The 18994-nt window shown below is 32.0% G+C and overlaps 1 protein-coding gene and 1 pseudogene across 4 annotated transcripts; one reads left to right on the top strand and one right to left on the bottom strand.

Moving 5' to 3' along the window:
- The first annotated feature begins 3959 nt into the window (after positions 1–3959).
- Positions 3960–13550, top strand: LOC120134980 (splicing factor SF3a60 homolog). Of its 4 annotated transcripts, none has more exons than XM_039151351.1 (13): positions 3960–3971; positions 7988–8205; positions 8283–8396; positions 8582–8686; positions 8803–8945; positions 9076–9172; positions 9440–9604; positions 10213–10284; positions 10840–10998; positions 11149–11226; positions 11848–11976; positions 12453–12599; positions 12985–13300. In XM_039151351.1, the coding sequence occupies exons 2-13, from the start codon at positions 8032–8034 to the stop codon at positions 13129–13131; spliced, it is 1530 nt and encodes a 509-aa protein (XP_039007282.1). In that variant the 5' UTR covers positions 3960–3971; positions 7988–8031; the 3' UTR covers positions 13132–13300. The 4 variants fall into 4 exon arrangements, 1 of the variants encoding a protein (XP_039007282.1); XR_005517213.1 differs by lacking the exon at positions 3960–3971 and adding an exon at positions 13340–13550 and having other exon boundaries at positions 7900–8205; positions 12985–13184; XR_005517212.1 differs by lacking the exon at positions 3960–3971 and adding an exon at positions 13318–13550 and having other exon boundaries at positions 7900–8205; positions 12985–13184.
- Positions 13551–15164: 1614 nt separating this feature from the next.
- LOC120135094 lies at positions 15165–18301 on the bottom strand (annotated as a pseudogene).
- Between the last annotated feature and the right edge of the window lie 693 nt (positions 18302–18994).

The following is an 18994-nucleotide window of genomic DNA, read 5'->3' as shown; positions in this document are numbered from 1 at the left end:
AATAGTCACTTTCATTTTATTTTTTATACTTTTAGTCATTGTTTTTAAAAAATAATATTATGATCATTTATGGCATTGATTTATAATGTTTTAGTTACTAGTAGTCTAGTAGGGATGGGCATGAGACTCAAACCTGTAAATTCCAACTTGATCTTATGCTAATAGGTTGGATTTTTTTAAAAATTGGGTTCAGGTAGAGGTTGGTATACGGGCTACTGCCCGTTTAGCCCGCAGGTTTTGACGGGACGGGCTTAAACAGAGTAGTTTAAAAAGCCCGCATTCATAAACGGTTTTGAATTTTAAGGCCAACGTCCCATCCATTTAACCCACGGACTTACCCGCGGCCTGTTTAATAAAAATAATTTTAAATGTTTTAAATGCAATAAAAATAATGTTTTAACTTACTACACCTTTAAAAATGTTCGAGCAACTTGAAATGAAGGTAGCACCGTCAAAATAATAAATAATATTTAAATTTTATTTTAAATAGCCGGAAATGATTATAATATAATATTTTTTAATTTTTTTAATCATTAATATATATATATATAATGATATAATTACTTAAACTCAAATTAAAAAAATAATATTCACTTATATCACCAAATTGAAAAACAAGTAAAACAATAACCACATTATACTTTTATAAAACATTATTATTCAAGGCTATAATAAGACTAAAATACTATATAAATTTTTTAATTTTTATTTTTTTAAAATAAAGAATAATTTGATACATTAATGATGTATATTTAAATGAAAAAAAAATATCAAGCAGCGGTAGAATTATGACAAACGCCCTAATAAATTTAAGAACTACAATAGTTATAAGTAACATCATATTTATAGATAATTTATTTTCTTTTTCTATAAAATTATTTAAGTTTATTTTCTCTAAAATTTTATAAATTTTAAATTAAGCGGGTTTCGCGGGTAGCCCGCGGTTATACCCATTAAACCCGCGGATTTAACGGTCCGGGCTAAAAAGCCCGCAATTTAAACGATCTTCAATTTTCGAGGCATGAAGCCCTCACGGGTCGCAGGTTAAACGGGTAGCCTACGGGCCTTAGCCCATATACCCAGCTCTAGGTTTAGGCTAGGTTGAATTCGAGTTTAGAGTAAAAAGTATCCGAACGACCCGAAAAAAAATAATTCTACCTTATATTTAGAGATAATTACAATAAGACCCTTATATATTTTTTTGATTAAATCCCTATTTTTTATTAAATAAAAGTGATGTTTTTTTATAAAAATATTATTTCTGGTCGGGTCTGATCGAATTAGGATTTTACCTCAAAAGGGTGGATCGGGTTCAAGTCGGATAAAGGGTGTTTAATTTTTCGATCGGGTTCGGGTCGGATAGAGGGTGTATAAATTTTGGGTCGGGTCTGCTTGATCGAAAACCCGCCCCATAGCCATCCCTAATTACTAAACATTAATAGAAAAATAAATTTTAATGTGATTCACGAATTTTAGATAAAATATTAATTTTATCATTAAATTTTAAATAAAATATCAATTTAAATGTTAAATTTTTTTAATTAAATATCATTAAAAACGAACATTGAATCTTAGTTTCTTTTAGTTCACTTCTTTTTTCCTTCTGAGCACTTGTTCAATGTATGTTTCATCGAGAGAGAAAACTTTGAGCTCTATAAATTTAATCTACTCGTAATAATAAATTTATCATAAATATTCTTTTAAAAACAAGAACACTAAAATTTTTAATTTAAATCATAATTAAATTCATAACAATATATATATTCAAAATTTTAAATAATTTGACAAAATGGATTCAAGCAATGATGATCCATTTCGCTATGGATGACTCAAATTGAAATCAAAGTAAATCAAGAAGAATGTAATGCGATAGGCAATTAAAACTAGTCCGAACGCCCAAACTCCACGTTTCGTAATTCATTCGAACAGCAGCTTCGTAATTAGTCTTAATTTCCTCCTGGTTTCGGTAAACCGCTTCGGTTCAAATGACAACGATCGTCGATTTTCCTCTACTTTGAATCTCTTACTGAGATTGAAGATCGGGTCAAACAGGTGAAACTTTGATTTTTTAAATTTTTGTTGACTGTTACCGTTGGACTAAACTCAGATTTATGGTTTTAACAAAATTGAGGGAATTTTGTTGTGCGGTATCTAAAATAAGGTTAATAAACAACGTGATCTGTTAAAAAAGGTAACACGTTAAAAACGGCACCTAGAATTTTATCAATCGTAGCAACATAACATGTTGCACCAAATGCTATTAACGGTGATAAAATAAGTTATAAACGGTAAATATTATGAATATTATAACATTTTATGTTGTGCCTAAAATATTACAAGAGTTTAAGCTGATGATGCCTTAGACATTCTAACAATAACAAAAATAAGTTATAAACGGTAAATGTTATTAATATTATTAACATTTTAAGTTGTGCCTAAACATGTTATGGTTCACAAAGAAGTAGGTTGCGTTCTTAAATGTTAATTTTCTTAGTAATAAAATCGGTTGCGCCTAAGATATTGCTAGAGTTTAAGCTAATGTAGTCTTAGATTTTCTCACGGTAACAAAATAAGTTAAAAACTTAAAATATTATAAATATATATAAGAAAAACGGTTGCGTCAAGAAATATCACTGTTTACTAAGAAAAAGATTGCGATCTAGAATGTTAATTTTTTTAATAAAAATAGGTTGCGCCCAATAATGTCATAATTTTGAATAGAAATAGGTTGTGATATGTTATGTTAATATTTTTATTAATAAAATAGGTTGCGCTCAATAATGTCATGATTTTGAATATAAATATGTTGTGATATGTTATGTTAATATTTTTATTAATAAAATAGGTTACGCCAAAAAATAATTCAAAATTTTAAATTCGATATTGACAATTTTAAATAGTATGGATACTTTTGAAAAAATATTGATACTTTGCAACGTTTTCATTTTTCTTTTCTTTTTTAAAATATTAGAAAGTATGAATACTTTTGGGAAAATATCGATTTATACTTTTGGAAAAGTATCGATACTTTGGAAAATGAGAACATTACAAAGTATCGATACTTTTCAAAAGTATCCATACTTTTAAATTCGAAAGTAAAAATATCATTTTTTTATTTTTTTTAATTAATAAAAATATTAACATTTTTAATTACAACTTATTTCTTAGTGAACAATAACATTCTTGGGTGCAATCCATTTCATTAATGAAAATATTAACATTTTGTATCTATATTTTTTAGTGAACCATGACATTTTTTTACGCAACCTATTTTATTAATAAAAAGATTAACATTTCAGATCGCGATTTTTTTCTTAGTGAACAATGATATTGTTGGGTACAATCGTATTTATTATATATATTCATAACATTTTTAAATTTTAACTTATTTTGTTATCGTGAAAAATCTAAAACTCTATTAGCTTAAGCTCTGATAACATTTTAGGTGCAACCTAAAACGTTAATAATATCTTAACATTTACCGTTTATAACTTATTTCCTTACTATTTATAACATTTTAGGTGAACACATGTTATGTTGCTACGATTGATAATTTTTCTGGTTCTGTTTTATAACATTTTGTGTTTTGTTTTAACTGATTACACTAGTTTAAGTTATTTTAAAATAGTTGCAACTTAATATATTACATATAATTTAACATTTCCAATAGCGCTAAACATGTTTTGTTAAAAAAAATTATATTTTTAGTAGTGCCTTTTTCTAGCCTTAAATTACTATGTCGTTTCTTATAATTCCCCACTAAATTGGGGATCATTTGAACATTAAAACTACATTTTTTTAAAAAATTTATTCCAATAAGTGAACTCATAGTATGATTAAGAAGGGTTAATTACACAGATGATTACTTATGTTTATGTTTTGTCCACTTTTGGCCACTGATTTCAAAAAAACATAATATATGATCACTTTCGCTTTTTATTTAATTAAGATGTGATCACTCTGAGTTAACTGTCGTTAACAGCAGTTGAATATTTTAATATAATCACTCATTTGGTCCTTATTATTTACATATTATCTCAATTAAATCCTTATCTGATATAAATATTAAAGGTCGAAATCTCATTTTAGTCACTTTATTATGTTTAATTTTGTGATTGTTGTTTTTAAAGGGTAACATACATTTTTAAATATTAAACTTTGACCATATTTTTGTTTTAATCATTGAGCTATAAAAGTTAAACTTATAGTACTAAAGTTTTGTAATTATTTTTTTAGTCATTAAACGGTTAATATTTTAACGTAGTTTATGTTGTGATTTTTTTTCTTTTGTAAAATGCTTAAATATTCCTTTGTCTCCTTAATTATTCCATTTTTATCTAGTTGTCCCATAAAGTAATTTGGGGGATGTTTTTCCCCCTCAACTGTAAATTATTACCCCATTTACCCTAAATCATTAATACTGTTAAAAAAAATTTATAGACCAATCAGAACACGTCACATCATCATTTATGTTTAATTTATTTTATATGAATAAATAAAAATCAATTAAAAATAAAATTATATAAAATACTGCATCACTTAACAGAGATATTTAACGGTGGTTAACGTCTGGACACCTAAAAGTATAACGTTGGAAATATTAAACACTTATTTTTAACGAATTTTTTAAGTATTAAAACGATTTTCGAGGCCTAAATTAAAAGTAACAAAAATAGAAAGACTTTTAATAATACGTTATTTCATTTATAAAAGGAAAAGAATATAGGGATTGTTATATTTACAGCCTAGTTGCATTAAAATAATTTTAAAAGCTTTAGTTTGTGAAGTGAACGACAATGACACTAATGTTGTCAGTGCTAATCCCGAGCAATGGCGAAGTCCATTCCAGATTATGACCCTTCAGACTAGGGATAGTAAAAAAAAAAATGAGTCCGAGGTGGGGCGAGACAAGTTCAGATTAGGTTTAAGATGAAAAAAAACCCTACCTGATTGATTTAAATTATAAATTTTCTTTATATTTATATAATATATTTAAGATTTTAATTTTTTTATATTATTAAAATATATTATTTAATTATTAAAAATATAAAACAATATATTATTTTAATAATTTAAAATATAATAAATAATTATAAATATATTATTTTAAAATATTAATATATTCGAATTCGGTTGGGTCAAACTCGATTTTTTAATTTAGAAATCGGGCAAGAATTTATTAAGGCGAGACGGGTCGGGTTTAAATAATACAATTTTAAATCGGGTTGAAGCGGTCAAAAACCCAACCCGGCCCTCCCGGCCCGTCCCGTGCCCATCCCTACTTCCGCCAGCGGGTTCAACTCTCTCCAATTCATCCGGCCTATCGGCCTTCTATATGCTAGTAGATGATTTTAAACCTTGTTTGAAAAAAAAATGTTTCAACAATAAATGTTACTTTATGATAAAGGATAAGGCCAGAGGGTAAAATGGTACCATGGTAAAAAAAAATTCAAAAAAAATTTACATAGATGGTACCATGGTATAAGTTAAAAACCAATCGAATATAGATTTCAGATGGTAAAATGGTAAAAAATTGTAAACCAATATAATATAAATCAAATAAGTTAAAATAGAAAAATAGAAAGGCCGAACCGGTGACCTCTTGACCTGCAGTCATATGCTCTACCACTGAGCTATAGACAATTTGTTGCTAAAATTACAAATATTGTTTTTCAAAATCATTGAGAAATTGATAGAAAACCTTTTCAAACGGACACAGCTTGTCCCAACCCCTAATTCAACACAATTGATTTAAAGGTTTAATTCTTATTCATGGGCAAAACTTAACATAAATTTTCTTTTTACCCGTTTCTGCAGCCATCTGGTCTATCTAGATTGAAGCGTAAATGAGCATAACGTTCGGTAAACTATTCGCGAATCGTTCGCTTGTTAAGTTTTTTTTTCTTTTTTCATTTATTTGGGGTAAGTATAAGGTAATATTTGTTCAAAGATAACTCTCAACCATTTAACATTGAACACTCACACCCCTAACATTCCCGGCGCTCAAACCCGAGACCAGCGGCAGACCTCCATGGTGCCTGGGGTATCCCAGGCAACCCCTCCACAAGTGTCACCCCTAATACAAGTGTCACCCCTCCAAAGTGCCACCCCTGGGGCTCTTGCAACCCCTGAATTTTTGTCCTGAGTCCGTTTCTGCCCGAGACCTCAAGGAATAACAACAATTCCTTCACCACTGAGATCGCTTGGTTCGTGCAATTTTTTTATGTTTGTTATATAAACAAACGAACACGAACAAATACATGTTCGATTCGTTTATGTTCATTAACAAACTAGTTATAAGTTTGTTTATCGACTCCTATGTTTATGATCATGAATAAATTCATTTACTTTTTACATTTGTATATTTTAAAAATTGGTGAATGTAGGGATTAAATCAAACACATGATGAAATATAGGATTTAAACTATGAATATTGATGATTTTAACTACTAGTGGCATAGTTTTACCATGTTTTTTGTTTGTAAGTGAATATGTTAGTGAAACTAAATTAATATGTTCGCGAACAAATAAATGCACTTTGACTGAGCATTAAACGAATATATTTGTGAATAGGAATTGAGACAAGACCAAATCAGACCTGACTCTATTAGGTCGATTTTTTTAGAAGATATGTTTAGGTCAGGTCGGGTCGAATTTAAGGTAAAAATATTCGACTCGAACTACCCAAAAAATAATATAATTTTACCTTATATATTTAAAGACAATTATAATAATACCCTTATATATATATTATTTTTTTTATAAATATATTTGTTTCGAGTGAGGTTAAGTCGAGTTTGGGTTTTATTTAAAAATGAAAGGTTGAGCTCAAGTAGGGTGAAGTCACCCTAAACGTGGGTTAGGTTAGATTTTGGGTGGAGAATGTATAGGGTGCCAATCAGGTGGAGAAAAACCGAAAACAATGGGGATCCAAACTGACTAAATGGGGAGTAATCGAAATCTTCACCCATGGGATGGGGATGGAGGAAGTTTTATCCCCGGAGCTCAAATGGGGATGGGAAAGAGGATTGCTACATCCGAGCCGTGGGGATAACTTAACTGTATGCATGTGAATAAACGTGGGGATCTCCGAAAAATAATTGTAGGGATCCTCAATATTTTACAAAAATAACCATGAGATCTCCGAAAAATATATGTAAGATTACGTGTTGACACTGTTACATCTCAAAGGAACTAAAATTGAAATTTAAATCTTTTCTCATTTAATATACATTGATTTGCTGATATTAAAAATGGTTAAGATTATATATATACATTAGATATTAGATGAATATTGATGTTTGAAACTTTCATATTATAGATAAATACTAATTTGAGACAATACGATATATCTTACAAGTTTTAGGTGTTGCATTGATTTCGAAAATGTTTGTTTAATTTTTGGGGATGAGGATTAACCGAAACCCGCAGGGATTCGTAAGGGATGGATACGACGACAAAAAAAATCTCTGAAACATATAATGTAATTCCCCAAAACCGTACCTGCAAATATTGTCGACGAAATGGATAATACAAAACCATCCCCGCTCCGCCCCGTTGCCACCCCTAGGAGAGTGTATAATTTTATGTCGAGTTGGTCTCAAACTTAACTCATGCCCATCCTTATTTGCGAATATATAAACGAACATTAAACGAACTTTTTCACGAATGCTAAACCAATAAACAAGAACACATTCGAAAATAAATAAACGAACATAAAAACATTAAACAATTAAACGAGTATAAGCATTTTTAAAAATAAACAAACAAATAAAATCTTATTTGTTGAAGCTCAATTAATTTACACTCTTATAATAATCTAAAATAAATATCTTCTTGATATAATCGATGTATGGTAAAACGACGCCGTTGTCTTGAATAAACTAGAAAAAAGTAAATAAAAAACGACAAGCGAGAAATGAAATTTTGGCCCATCGTGCAAAATAGAACCACCGCCTCTGCTACTGCAATATCGACCGAGGTAAAGAAACCCTAGACTTGTTCAATCGGCTAAGCGAATCGAAAGCCGTGATGTCGTCGACTCTACTCGAGCTGAATCGGGCTGCTCACGAAGATGTAGAACGTCTTGAGCGGCTCATCGTGAAGGACCTGCAAAATGATCCACCTACCTCCAAAGACCGATTATATCAAAGCCACCGTGTCCGCAATAATATCGACACAATCATCGCAACCACCGAGAAGCTGGTAATTACACCTTATGCAAATTTGAGTTACAATTATAGCTTCTTCTTTTTTTGTATTTATATTTTGAATGGCTTCAGGTTGAGATATATGAAGATAAAGATAGTTCTAGGAAAGATGAAATCGCGGCTCTCGGAGGTCAAACAGCTACCGGAATTAATGTCTTTAGTGCTTTTTATGATAGATTGAAGGAGGTAACCTTTTGCTTTGTTTTCTGAACCCTGAATTGAAAATACTTGCCTGGATTTTTTTCACAAAACCTGCGTTTTTCTTGGAAGCATGAAAAAATCCGAATATTTTTTCCAATTACTTTTTTAGAAAAAGGGAATAAATAAATAAATAATCGATGTTTAGTTAAGTAATTGCTACTTAAATGCAGATACGTGAGTACCATAGAAAGCACCCCGCTGCACGTGTCGTCGATGCTAATGAAGAGTATGAGGCTTTACTTAAGGAGGAACCAGTCATTGAGTTCAGCGGAGAGGTCTCCCTCCCCCCACATTTGCATATAATTAAGCACACATTGTTGCAGTAATTTCCTACATTTATTTTATGTTTTTCTTTCTGTCCTGCTCTTACTTGTTAGCAATTCATTTTCAGGAAGCCTTTGGTCGGTATCTGGATCTGCATGAATTGTTCAATCAGTACATTAATTCAAAATTTGGAGCCAAAATTGAATACTCGGCTTACCTGGATATCTTTTCACAGCCACACAATATCCCTTGGAAACTGAAGTCAACAAGGTAAATTTTCCTCAAATCTGTTTCTTGTTCTTGCTTAAAAAGTTGTTTTGCCGACAGTTTAATTTCTTTCTGCTTTTCTACCACTTTAGTGTGCTTCTTATACTGGGTTGGCCAATATTGTTATCTGTAGGCAATACAGGGAGTACATGGAGAATTTGTTGGAGTATCTAATTTACTTCTTTCAGAGGACTGAACCACTACAAGATCTTGACAGAATCTTTTCCAAGGTTCACACTATTTACTTGAAAGTTACCTGAATATCTTTTTTCCAAAAAGAGATCCTTAACCTTGAATATGCCATGCCATGCTAAACTTGAACCCTATTTTGTAACATGGGGTTCTATATTTTTTTAGGTGAAAAAAAAAGAAAGAATGAAAAACTTGCCATGAATGAGGAGTTCCTGCGTTGAGCTATATAAATATAAGATGAGACTTCTTTTAGGAAGTACAATGGTTCTGATACATTAAAATACTTTTATGATGGTTTGTGATAGGTTGAGGTTGAGTTTGAGGAGCAGTGGGCTAATGGCCAGGTACAAGGATGGGAGAAACAAGGTCCGGAAAATGAAGATGATCCTATGCATCATGCAGTGATTGATCTAGATTATTACAGCACAGTTGAAGAGTTGATGGAAGTGGGACCAGAAAAGTTAAAGGAGGTAATTTCGGTCGTCTTTGATTATGTCATCTTTACTAGCTAGCTTTTGTTGTAGTCACAACGACTTTTCAGTGCTTAGAAATGTATTTTTCCCCATTTTTATTTAAGCAAATGCATGTTCAAGTCATATTAAATAGTGAAATATGAAGAAACGTGTTGCCATGCATTCTCTGATCTTGTCACTGTAAAAATCTTATCTTACTGGTTGGTTTCAATTTTATTAGTTAATTTGAGAATGAAAAAGATTGTGGAGAAGGCTATATATTCTTATGCTGTGATTTATTGTGTTCATTTGTGCAGTGTTTGGAAAGCATAAATTTGGAAGTTTCGATTTGGAACTCATTTTACATAAATTTTGGGACTGAAATGCAACCTTGGAGTAGTTTTTCTTCTGTTTTAATTACTGTGATTTGGGTTTTATCTTGATTGCATGTTGAACTTTGTCACATTGCCAGAACCCAGGTGCATTATTGTTTGTGTTTTTTAGGCAATCATTTGATATGTATTTAAAACACTTAACTAATAGCTTAAAAATTAAAATTTAATTACCTCAATTTTGGCTTCCTTCTTAGTTGATGATGAGTGAATGTTGTCTATTTATCCTCACAGGCATTGGCAGCATTAGGACTAAAAACTGGTGGTACCGTTCAGCAGCGCGCCGAGAGGCTTTTCCTCACCAAGGTAACATACTAACATGTGATCCAACCTTTGAGTTTTCTTTAAATACCCTTGTCTAGTGCCTATCTAGCCATGTATTTGGGGATATTACCTTCCAAAGATCTTCCAAGTTCCAAAAACGTTGTATAAATTGATCACTTGCATCTGAGTAACCTAAGCTAATTAGCTCTCTCTCTCTCTCTCTCTCTCTCTCTCTCTCTCTTTCTTTCAGTGTTGTGCTTTTGTTAATTGTTATTAGATTTAGGATGGAAACTGGGATTGTACCTTTCTTTTTAAATTTGAAATGGCTTTTGAGAAATCTGCATACCAGACTCTTGCTGGAATTTTCTCGAAGGAATTAGGAATATATTATTTGAAGTCATGTGGAAAGGAAATAGGTTATAGGGCTCAAAGCCTGATACAGCTATGAAATAATATAGTACTAGGTTGTTATGTTGAGAAATGTTGATGGGATAACTATTATAGACTGGTTTAATGGTAGCTGTTTTTATCTGTTGTACTGTTATATCAAATAAATTCATACAATATATATTCGATGCCTATACATTTTCTTGGCAGCATACACCTTTGGACAAGCTGGACAAGAAACATTTTGCAAAAGGCTCACATGGACCTCGACAAAATGGATCCGCTGCAGTTTCACAGGACATTAACAGTCTGAAACATGTTGCATTGATGGAAGCCAAGATGAAGAAACTCTGTGATTTACTGACTAAGGTTAGTTGGTTGCTTACTTTGCCCTGAACTGACTTTGATATATGAAATGTGAGAGAAAGCCTTTGCAAAAGTACATTTTGCTGCTGTACGTATTGCAGATATAGTAAATATAGTGGGTATATTTAACTTATATTTCTGTGGTTTTTTTAGACAATCGAACAAACAAAAGAAAATGTGGTAAAGAAGCAAGCTTTGACATACGAGGAAATGGAACAAGAACGTGAAGAGGTAAGTTAATCTCCTGGTACAGTCATTCAAGTGTTTTTAATGATGGAGCAAAATTCTGTTGTTTATATCGTATTGTTATGATTATAATTCATGTAATAGAGTTTTGAATGTGGGGGCTTGTATGAACCAAGCCACTCGGTTTCAACCCTGTTTCTGGTCTGCAGCTCTCACTTCAGGGTGTAACTGAGCAAAATTCTGTGTTATACTTAAATCCGAAGGGCCCATTTTAAATGGTAGAAATTAAGAATTTACTCGATTACTATGACTATATTTTAGGCGAAACAAATAGAGGGGATGAGATATCTTTGAATGAATCAACTGATTAAATATTTTGGGCTTCTCATCCTCTACCATGGACTTCGATTATTCACTATATGGGTGTATTCCTATAAAAAAAAAAATTCACTAAATGGGTGTATTATCTTTGGTTGGACCTTTTTTCACATCATTAGAAGGCGCTAGCATTTGGTCAAATGTCTTGGTTAACTAGTGCCTTTTGTCAGTTCCTGTATTGTTAAAAAAAATAGCGAACAAAAGAAGCAACTTTTTCTCTAAAATTTTTGGTATCTTTAAATTCTGTCTGCTGTGATTGTCTGACAAGAACTTGTTGCTTTCTAATAGGAAGAGACACAAGTGGACACTGAAAGTGATGATGAAGATCAACAGATCTATAATCCTCTTAAATTGCCAATGGGTTGGGATGGAAAGCCTATACCTTACTGGCTTTACAAACTTCATGGCCTTGGTCAGGTAATTTCTAATTCTTTACTTGAACTTTTGCATGCACAGCTACTTTGCCAACTTAGAGATTACTAAAGAAGAAACAATGAACGCTCTAATGAATATAGTACACACCTCTTTTATTGTTTTAGTTTTCTTAAATCTATAGCCTATGGGTATATTTTCCTTGATGTTTTACAACTAATTCTAATAAATGGTTGATGTTTTCTATTTATAAAAAATATTGAGAACTCAAGCTTGAGCATAAATAATGAAGCTTAAAATTAAATATGAGAATCATTTTTATTTAGATAAAACGAGCCTAATCGAACCTAATTGAGCTCGCTCAATACAAATCGAACCTAGGGGTGTTGGATAGATTGAGGATATGGTGTGGTTGCACAAGGGCTTTTGTATCTTTCCTCGCTCTTTGATTGCTTAGTTCTTCATTATCTCTAAGTCAACAGGATCTCATACAGCTCTTCCTATTTCTTTTTATTCTTCAGGAATTTAAGTGCGAGATTTGTGGGAACTATAGCTACTGGGGTCGACGGGCTTTCGAGAGGCATTTCAAAGAATGGCGGCATCAGCATGGCATGCGATGCCTTGGTATTCCTAACACCAAGAACTTCAATGAAATCACCAATATTGAGGTATACAATATTTTCTTTTCAGATATTGCATAACAATTTATATTTCTTCCTGCTTCATCGGCCTACCTGTGGTTTTTTCATGATTGAGTTTAATGTGCCATTTCCATTGGTGTCTGCTATTTTATTATTATTAAGCAGACAAATCTTTTGGCATTTGACAAATCTTTGGTCTGTACTTGAACAAGTTCTTATTTGAATTCTAATGTTAAGAGATTATTTGTTTACTGGGTACAAGTTAAATATTAGGGTTCATTTGCATACGAATTAAACTTCCAGTGTTTGGGTATAATAAAATGTACAGGTCTATCTAAGTATAGTGTTAAAGGGTCTATTTATTATCTTAGCCCGACTATTAACCTGTAAGCATAAAATTCAAAACTTGCAGGAAGCTCAAGAACTGTGGGAGAAGATAAGAGAACGGCAAGGAGTGAACAAGTGGCGGCCCGATCTTGAAGAGGAATACGAAGATAAAGAGGGTAACATCTATAACAAGAAGACATATACCGATTTGCAGCGGCAGGGGCTGATTTAAAGATGCTTCTGTTGAGAAGCGAGTGTTCCGCGTTTCGCATACCTGCGGATACGGTGCGTATTTTCGTAACCGGTTAAGTTGTCCTTGATCATTTATGATTAATGCTTTGTGGCAACCCTGAGGGATAGAGGTTGTGGAATAGTTTAATGCCAAGACTCGACTTGATTTCTAGCTGAACTAAACTAGTGGCATTCGAGAAACAATTAAGGAATTCACTATTGCCTGGAAGTTTCATTTGGACAAGACGCATACAAGTGCCGAGCCATTTTACGCCACGGGAGACGGGCATACTGTACCGGGCAAGAATTGGCGTATTTGAACTGGTTCAACCATTGTGAACTTATATGATGGTTAAAGTAATATCTTATGCTTTGTAGAGATTTCGTAAAACAATTCAATTTAAAGTACAAGCAAAGCAAGACTCCATTATTGCCCTCTTCAAAACTCATAATCGGGTTTAACATTATAGTAATTCCTCCTCGACAAATCTGGTTTCAGTGTTAAGCAATCACGTGAGGGCCAAGATACGCACTTGATGCTGAAACAAGATTGAAGTGGATTGAATATTTCTTCAAAGGCAGGGACGAAAGCAGAAAACAGATAATGAACTAAAATTTAATTAAAATTCTTTTAGGGACCAAAACGTATTGATAAATCATTTTATAACTGTCGAGGGGACTAGATGATTTAATTTTATGATTATATTTCGGATTATTATTTTATATCGGAAAAATATTCTACAAGCATGGTCATATTAATGTCTTTTGTTCCATTTTAAATTCCATTGGGCCATATCAGTTTCTTGAGTACGAACACGAGATTTAATCAAAATTATAGATTGTGGTAGATAGCAACACCGAGTAAAACAATTGAAAAAGTTGAATACCTAATTGAATTGTCTGTGTACTTACTTTATAATTTATAAATTTAAAAATTGTCCACACCTAATTTGAACATTCATTTTTGGTTTATTTTATAACTTCTATTTTTATAGTAAATTTCCGATATTTCAAATAGTAATAAAAAGAATAATTTTTTATGAACTTAAAGAACAGTGCTAGTAATAAAGAGAAAATTGTACTCAGGGACGGAGGGCCATTGAAGCCCAAAAGAATCCTGTTTGCAATTTATAAATTTAGTATTTATACTAGTATAAGAATTGTTAAAAAATTGGATAAACTATAAGTTTAGTATCTAAACTATTATTTTTGTTCTATTTTGATATCTAAATGTTATTTTTTTAAATCATATCTAACGTTTAATTTAAGTTTTAATTTTCTATCCGACATTAAAAAAATTAATAGAATTGTTAACATGATATTTTTATTTTATTTTTTAATGATGATGTAACATTATTTTATGATGATACATCATCACCTTTAAGTTTTTAATGTGGGGTAATTAGATATGATTTTGAAAAAAAAATAAAATTCAGCTATAAAAACAGAACAAAAGTAATAATTTTGGTATTAAACATGTAATTTATCTTAAAAAATTACAGATATTTTATCTTTCCCAAAACAAAATATAATGGTCTATTAACTCATTTTTTTCAACATATAATATTATGATAAAACCATCAGGTCCATAATAAAAGTAAGCCCATTAAATTATTTATTATCAGAGAATTATTAAAGTGATCCAAATTTAATTAAGTCAAACTTTAGGTAGGTAATTAAATACTAATATATTTATTAATTAAAATTGTTTAATTTTAATATATTTAGTATAATATCGTGAATGTATTTAAAAATTAAAAAAAAAGTAACACGTTTTGTTACAATTATATGATAATTATATCTTTAACACATTTTAAAACTGTATCTCTTTCCATTATTTGCTTTAATTTTCTATTTGTTATTACATAAAAATGATAAAATTAATACACATATTTGATGTTATAATTTATATTTTTAAAATAAATAAATATTAAAAAAATAAAACTATGCACAAAATTTAAGACCGTTTAACAGATCCAACCTCTATTAAGGTTAAATTCAGACTCTGTCCCTGATTATACTTCTTATGTGGTTCAAAGAATGTGCACACATCACCCCTTTTAAAAAGATATTCACAGATACTAAAATTTTACCTAATAATATTATAAAATTCATATAGTTATTTTTATCAAAATAAAATCCAAAACCCATAATTATAAGTAAGCAAATTTTACCAAAGTTGTAAAGATCCACTCCCACGTCTTACATCAGCTTTGCCCCTGAAAAATCCATCTCAGGATGCTGCAAAAATACCAACAAATATATTTGAGCAAATTTTATCACCTAAAGCTCCATATGAGGATTAATAAAGTCGGATGCAATAGAACAAGTTGTGGAAGAGAATGGTTACCTCGGACATGAATTTCTTCAGAATTTCTTGCTTCTGAAGCTCATCACTGGTTGGAAGGCCCATGGCCTTCTGTCGTTGGTCGAACTGCAACAAAGCGCACCATTTTTATGACCAAGTACCGACCATGGTTTTACGATGGATCCAAAGTTTTACAATCGGAAAACAAAAACAAAGAACACTAAAAACTACGCAATTTGACTTTTTCCGGGACGAAAGCCCCTTTGGCAGATAAAAACCATCCAAAAGCAAAATATCACAGAAAAGGTAGAACTAATTACCATCATCTTCTCTACGGTTTGTCGTGCTTCGGGATCCAAGTCAGACAGTTTGCTGTTCTCTGGTTCGACTTTCTGAGTGTCAATTTCAGGATCCCCTTTTACCAATGATTTCCACCACTCCATTTGGTTGTGGTCAAAAGGATTGACAGCGCACAACCATCCTCTACAAGAAGTGTGGGAAAGATTTTTAAACCGACAATAAAAGAGAATGATGCAGATTTGAACAAGGTATTCTTAGTTCATATAAAAATCAAGATGTACTAGGTTGGAATTTAAGTATATTATCCTTACTCTTCAACTTTTTTTAAGTATCTATATGTCTAAACCTCAATAGGACATATTTCTGACATGGGTATGGAGATCAGAGTTAAGACCATCAAATGACTCCCAGAATACATGGAAAAATTGAATATATTCATCACGGATACATAATCACGTCCAACACACAACCAAGTCCGAAAAACATATGCTTTTGAAATACTAGAATAATTGCGAACTTGTAAGCTCTAGCTGAAGGGGGAAAAGAATAGTACAAATAAAGCTCAACTTGCAGTACACGACTTGTATTTTCTTTGAGATAACATACCTATGCTCCAGTAACAATCATCGGGTTTGACAGCTTGGAAAAGTTCCCCCTGAAAAAAAAAGTATGTGACTCTGATGTAAACCAATTAAGACTACCTCAAAAAGCACAATGACTAACTTACATCGATAATAGGAGGCTGGCCCTTTAGTCCAACTTTGAAATGATTCTTCTTAATCTCACATACAACAAGCCTTGATTTTGTTCCACAGGGAACTGGAACATTAACAGTGACCTCTGGCAGGGTTTGTGTCCAAGAGTATTTCTCCAGATCAAGACCATTGCCTTTGTTTGGAGCTGTCCAAACATTCCAAACATTTGGAGAAGTATAAATAATACAGTGAACCTAACTAATCTTTGAGTTACATTTTTGCATGCCTCATAGAATGTCAAATTCGAAATCCTCCATGTAAAACTTGATCACATGTTAACCCCAACTTAATCATGAACATTTTCCATCCCCCCTAGACAATAAAAAGAAGACACCCATACAAGCAAAATAAGTAAAGAAGTCCCTTTATTACAGGCAATCCAACAGGGCGCACATCTTTGTAGCCAATTATGGATTTAACAAGCATAGCCACTTGTAATAAAATCATATCATCTACACCTTCCATTAGCCCCAATTGTGAGAATGCACACCTAAATCAGTTAAAAATGAACAAAAAGATGGGGGAAGAGAAAGCACCATGCAATTCAACATATAAGAAGCAATATGTGAAACCTGGCACTGTCTACAACCTCCAATACTAGAAGAATTTATGGGAAGTTCAACATTAGTACGGTGCACGGTTGAGCCAAGTATAACATTGCTGCAAACTAAAAGCCTTCACTACCATGTTTCTAAGAAAATGACTAGATGTTTCAGGTGATCAAATCCAACTTACACCAAGACTATCATTAAGCTTATGCAATCAAACCTCCCTGCTTCAATCAAAGTCCAAAACATGCCAGGACAAAATCGCCCTACCCAAAATGTTTCCATGTCTTCTCTTAGAACAAAATAAACATCAAAAAACCTTCACACCATGGACGCCTACTAACTTATTTTTTTAGTGAAATCCGTGAAAGACATCATGAAAAAAATTGCTAGACAATGGGATAGAGGACCAGCACTATATTAAAGGGGCGTATTTGAGCTAGAGTCAAATTCATAGACAGCACATAGCTCAAGCTCGATTATGTGCCTCAACTCTTGAAACTTACTCAAGTTTGCTTAGTATAAGGTTCCTTTCCATATCCAACATACAACAATCTCTGCTAAAGTTTCAGGACAGTAAAAAGAAGCAGAGCATGGTCTTGTTTTTAGATTTCATTCCAAACAAGCAAACCGTGCTATAAACACAAATCAAAACTCTAAAGAGCCTAGTAAGTAATTACTATTTTAATCGTTTAAATCCTTTTCATCGTCTAAAGTTCAAAACACAAAGAATCAAACACTTAAAAATGCAGACCTCAGATTATTATGTTTTCAAAGAGAAACAAATTTCCACAAGTTAGCCTTGCATGATTTAAAAAAATATTAAAAAGGAGAAGAAGAAAAATTTAAAGAAATTAAGAAATTCGAACCTTTCAAACCAGAGCTACTCTCTTCTTCCTTTTTATCAACCTTCATTGGCTCCCTCTTCACTTCCTCCTTGACCTCCTTTCTCTCCACCTTCGGAGCCACCTCTTCAGCCTTCTTCTTGTTCTTCTCCTTCGCAACTCTCACAATAGCCGCAATCTCCTTATCAGCGTTCTCTTTCCGAAGAAAATCACTTTCTTTTGCTAGAAAATCGAAGACTTTCACCAAAAACCCAACTGGATCGGACGGATCCAAGTTCGCGTTAAACGGAACCGCTTTCGACGGTGGCGGTGAAGATGTAGAGGTCTTAGCCTCTTCTTCCTGAAACTCGGAGATTATTGCCATGATTTGACTCAGGTGAGTTGAGATGCTGCGTAGTGTTGAGTTTTTGATCAGCCGGTAGAACAAGAATGTTCGCTTAGGGGTTATATATAATAGGAGGCGTTGCCTACGGTGGGGACACAAGGGAACTTTATTGTACGTCACCTACAAAACGGCTAAAAAATAGTGTGACTCGTTAAACAAAGGATCGGTTGAAATTTAGATTATTTATGTTATATCATTTAATCGAAAATATTATCAAGTACAATAATATATTATGTAGCGTTTATATAATGTAAAAGATAGCGCTTATATTGACATATTTTTTAACTAAACATGTATATTTAAATTGGTAACATTGTAAATTTATCTATTACATTATAATTATCGGTTTTGATGTTTTTGGGATTGATACAATTTTAAATGTATCGACACTTTATGCGTGCACCTCGTTGTTCTTTCATTTTGGGAAAAAAATATCGACACATATTTAAAGAGTGTCGATACATAATGTAAACTTATTTGCTAATTAATCAGTATATTTTTACCGGTTACATTGTAAATTTATCTGTTACATAATAATTATCGATTTCGATGTTTTTTGGATCGACACTTATGCGTACACCAGTTTGAGTTCTTCAATCAACAGTGACACAAAATCCTAACCAAAAAATAAAACTAAAACTGACATAACTTTATCCTATGGAGATAATAAAAGTATATCATAAGTTTGCGTTGAGAGATGTCTGTTTCTGAATTTTTGTTCTT

This window comes from Hibiscus syriacus, unplaced genomic scaffold (genome assembly GCF_006381635.1).
Source record: "Hibiscus syriacus cultivar Baekdansim isolate YM2019G1 unplaced genomic scaffold, ASM638163v2 tig00110602_pilon, whole genome shotgun sequence".
NCBI classification, from domain to species: Eukaryota; Viridiplantae; Streptophyta; class Magnoliopsida; order Malvales; family Malvaceae; genus Hibiscus; species Hibiscus syriacus.
The sequence above is the reverse complement of the archived record's forward strand: the minus strand, read 5'-3'. Positions and strand labels throughout refer to the sequence as shown.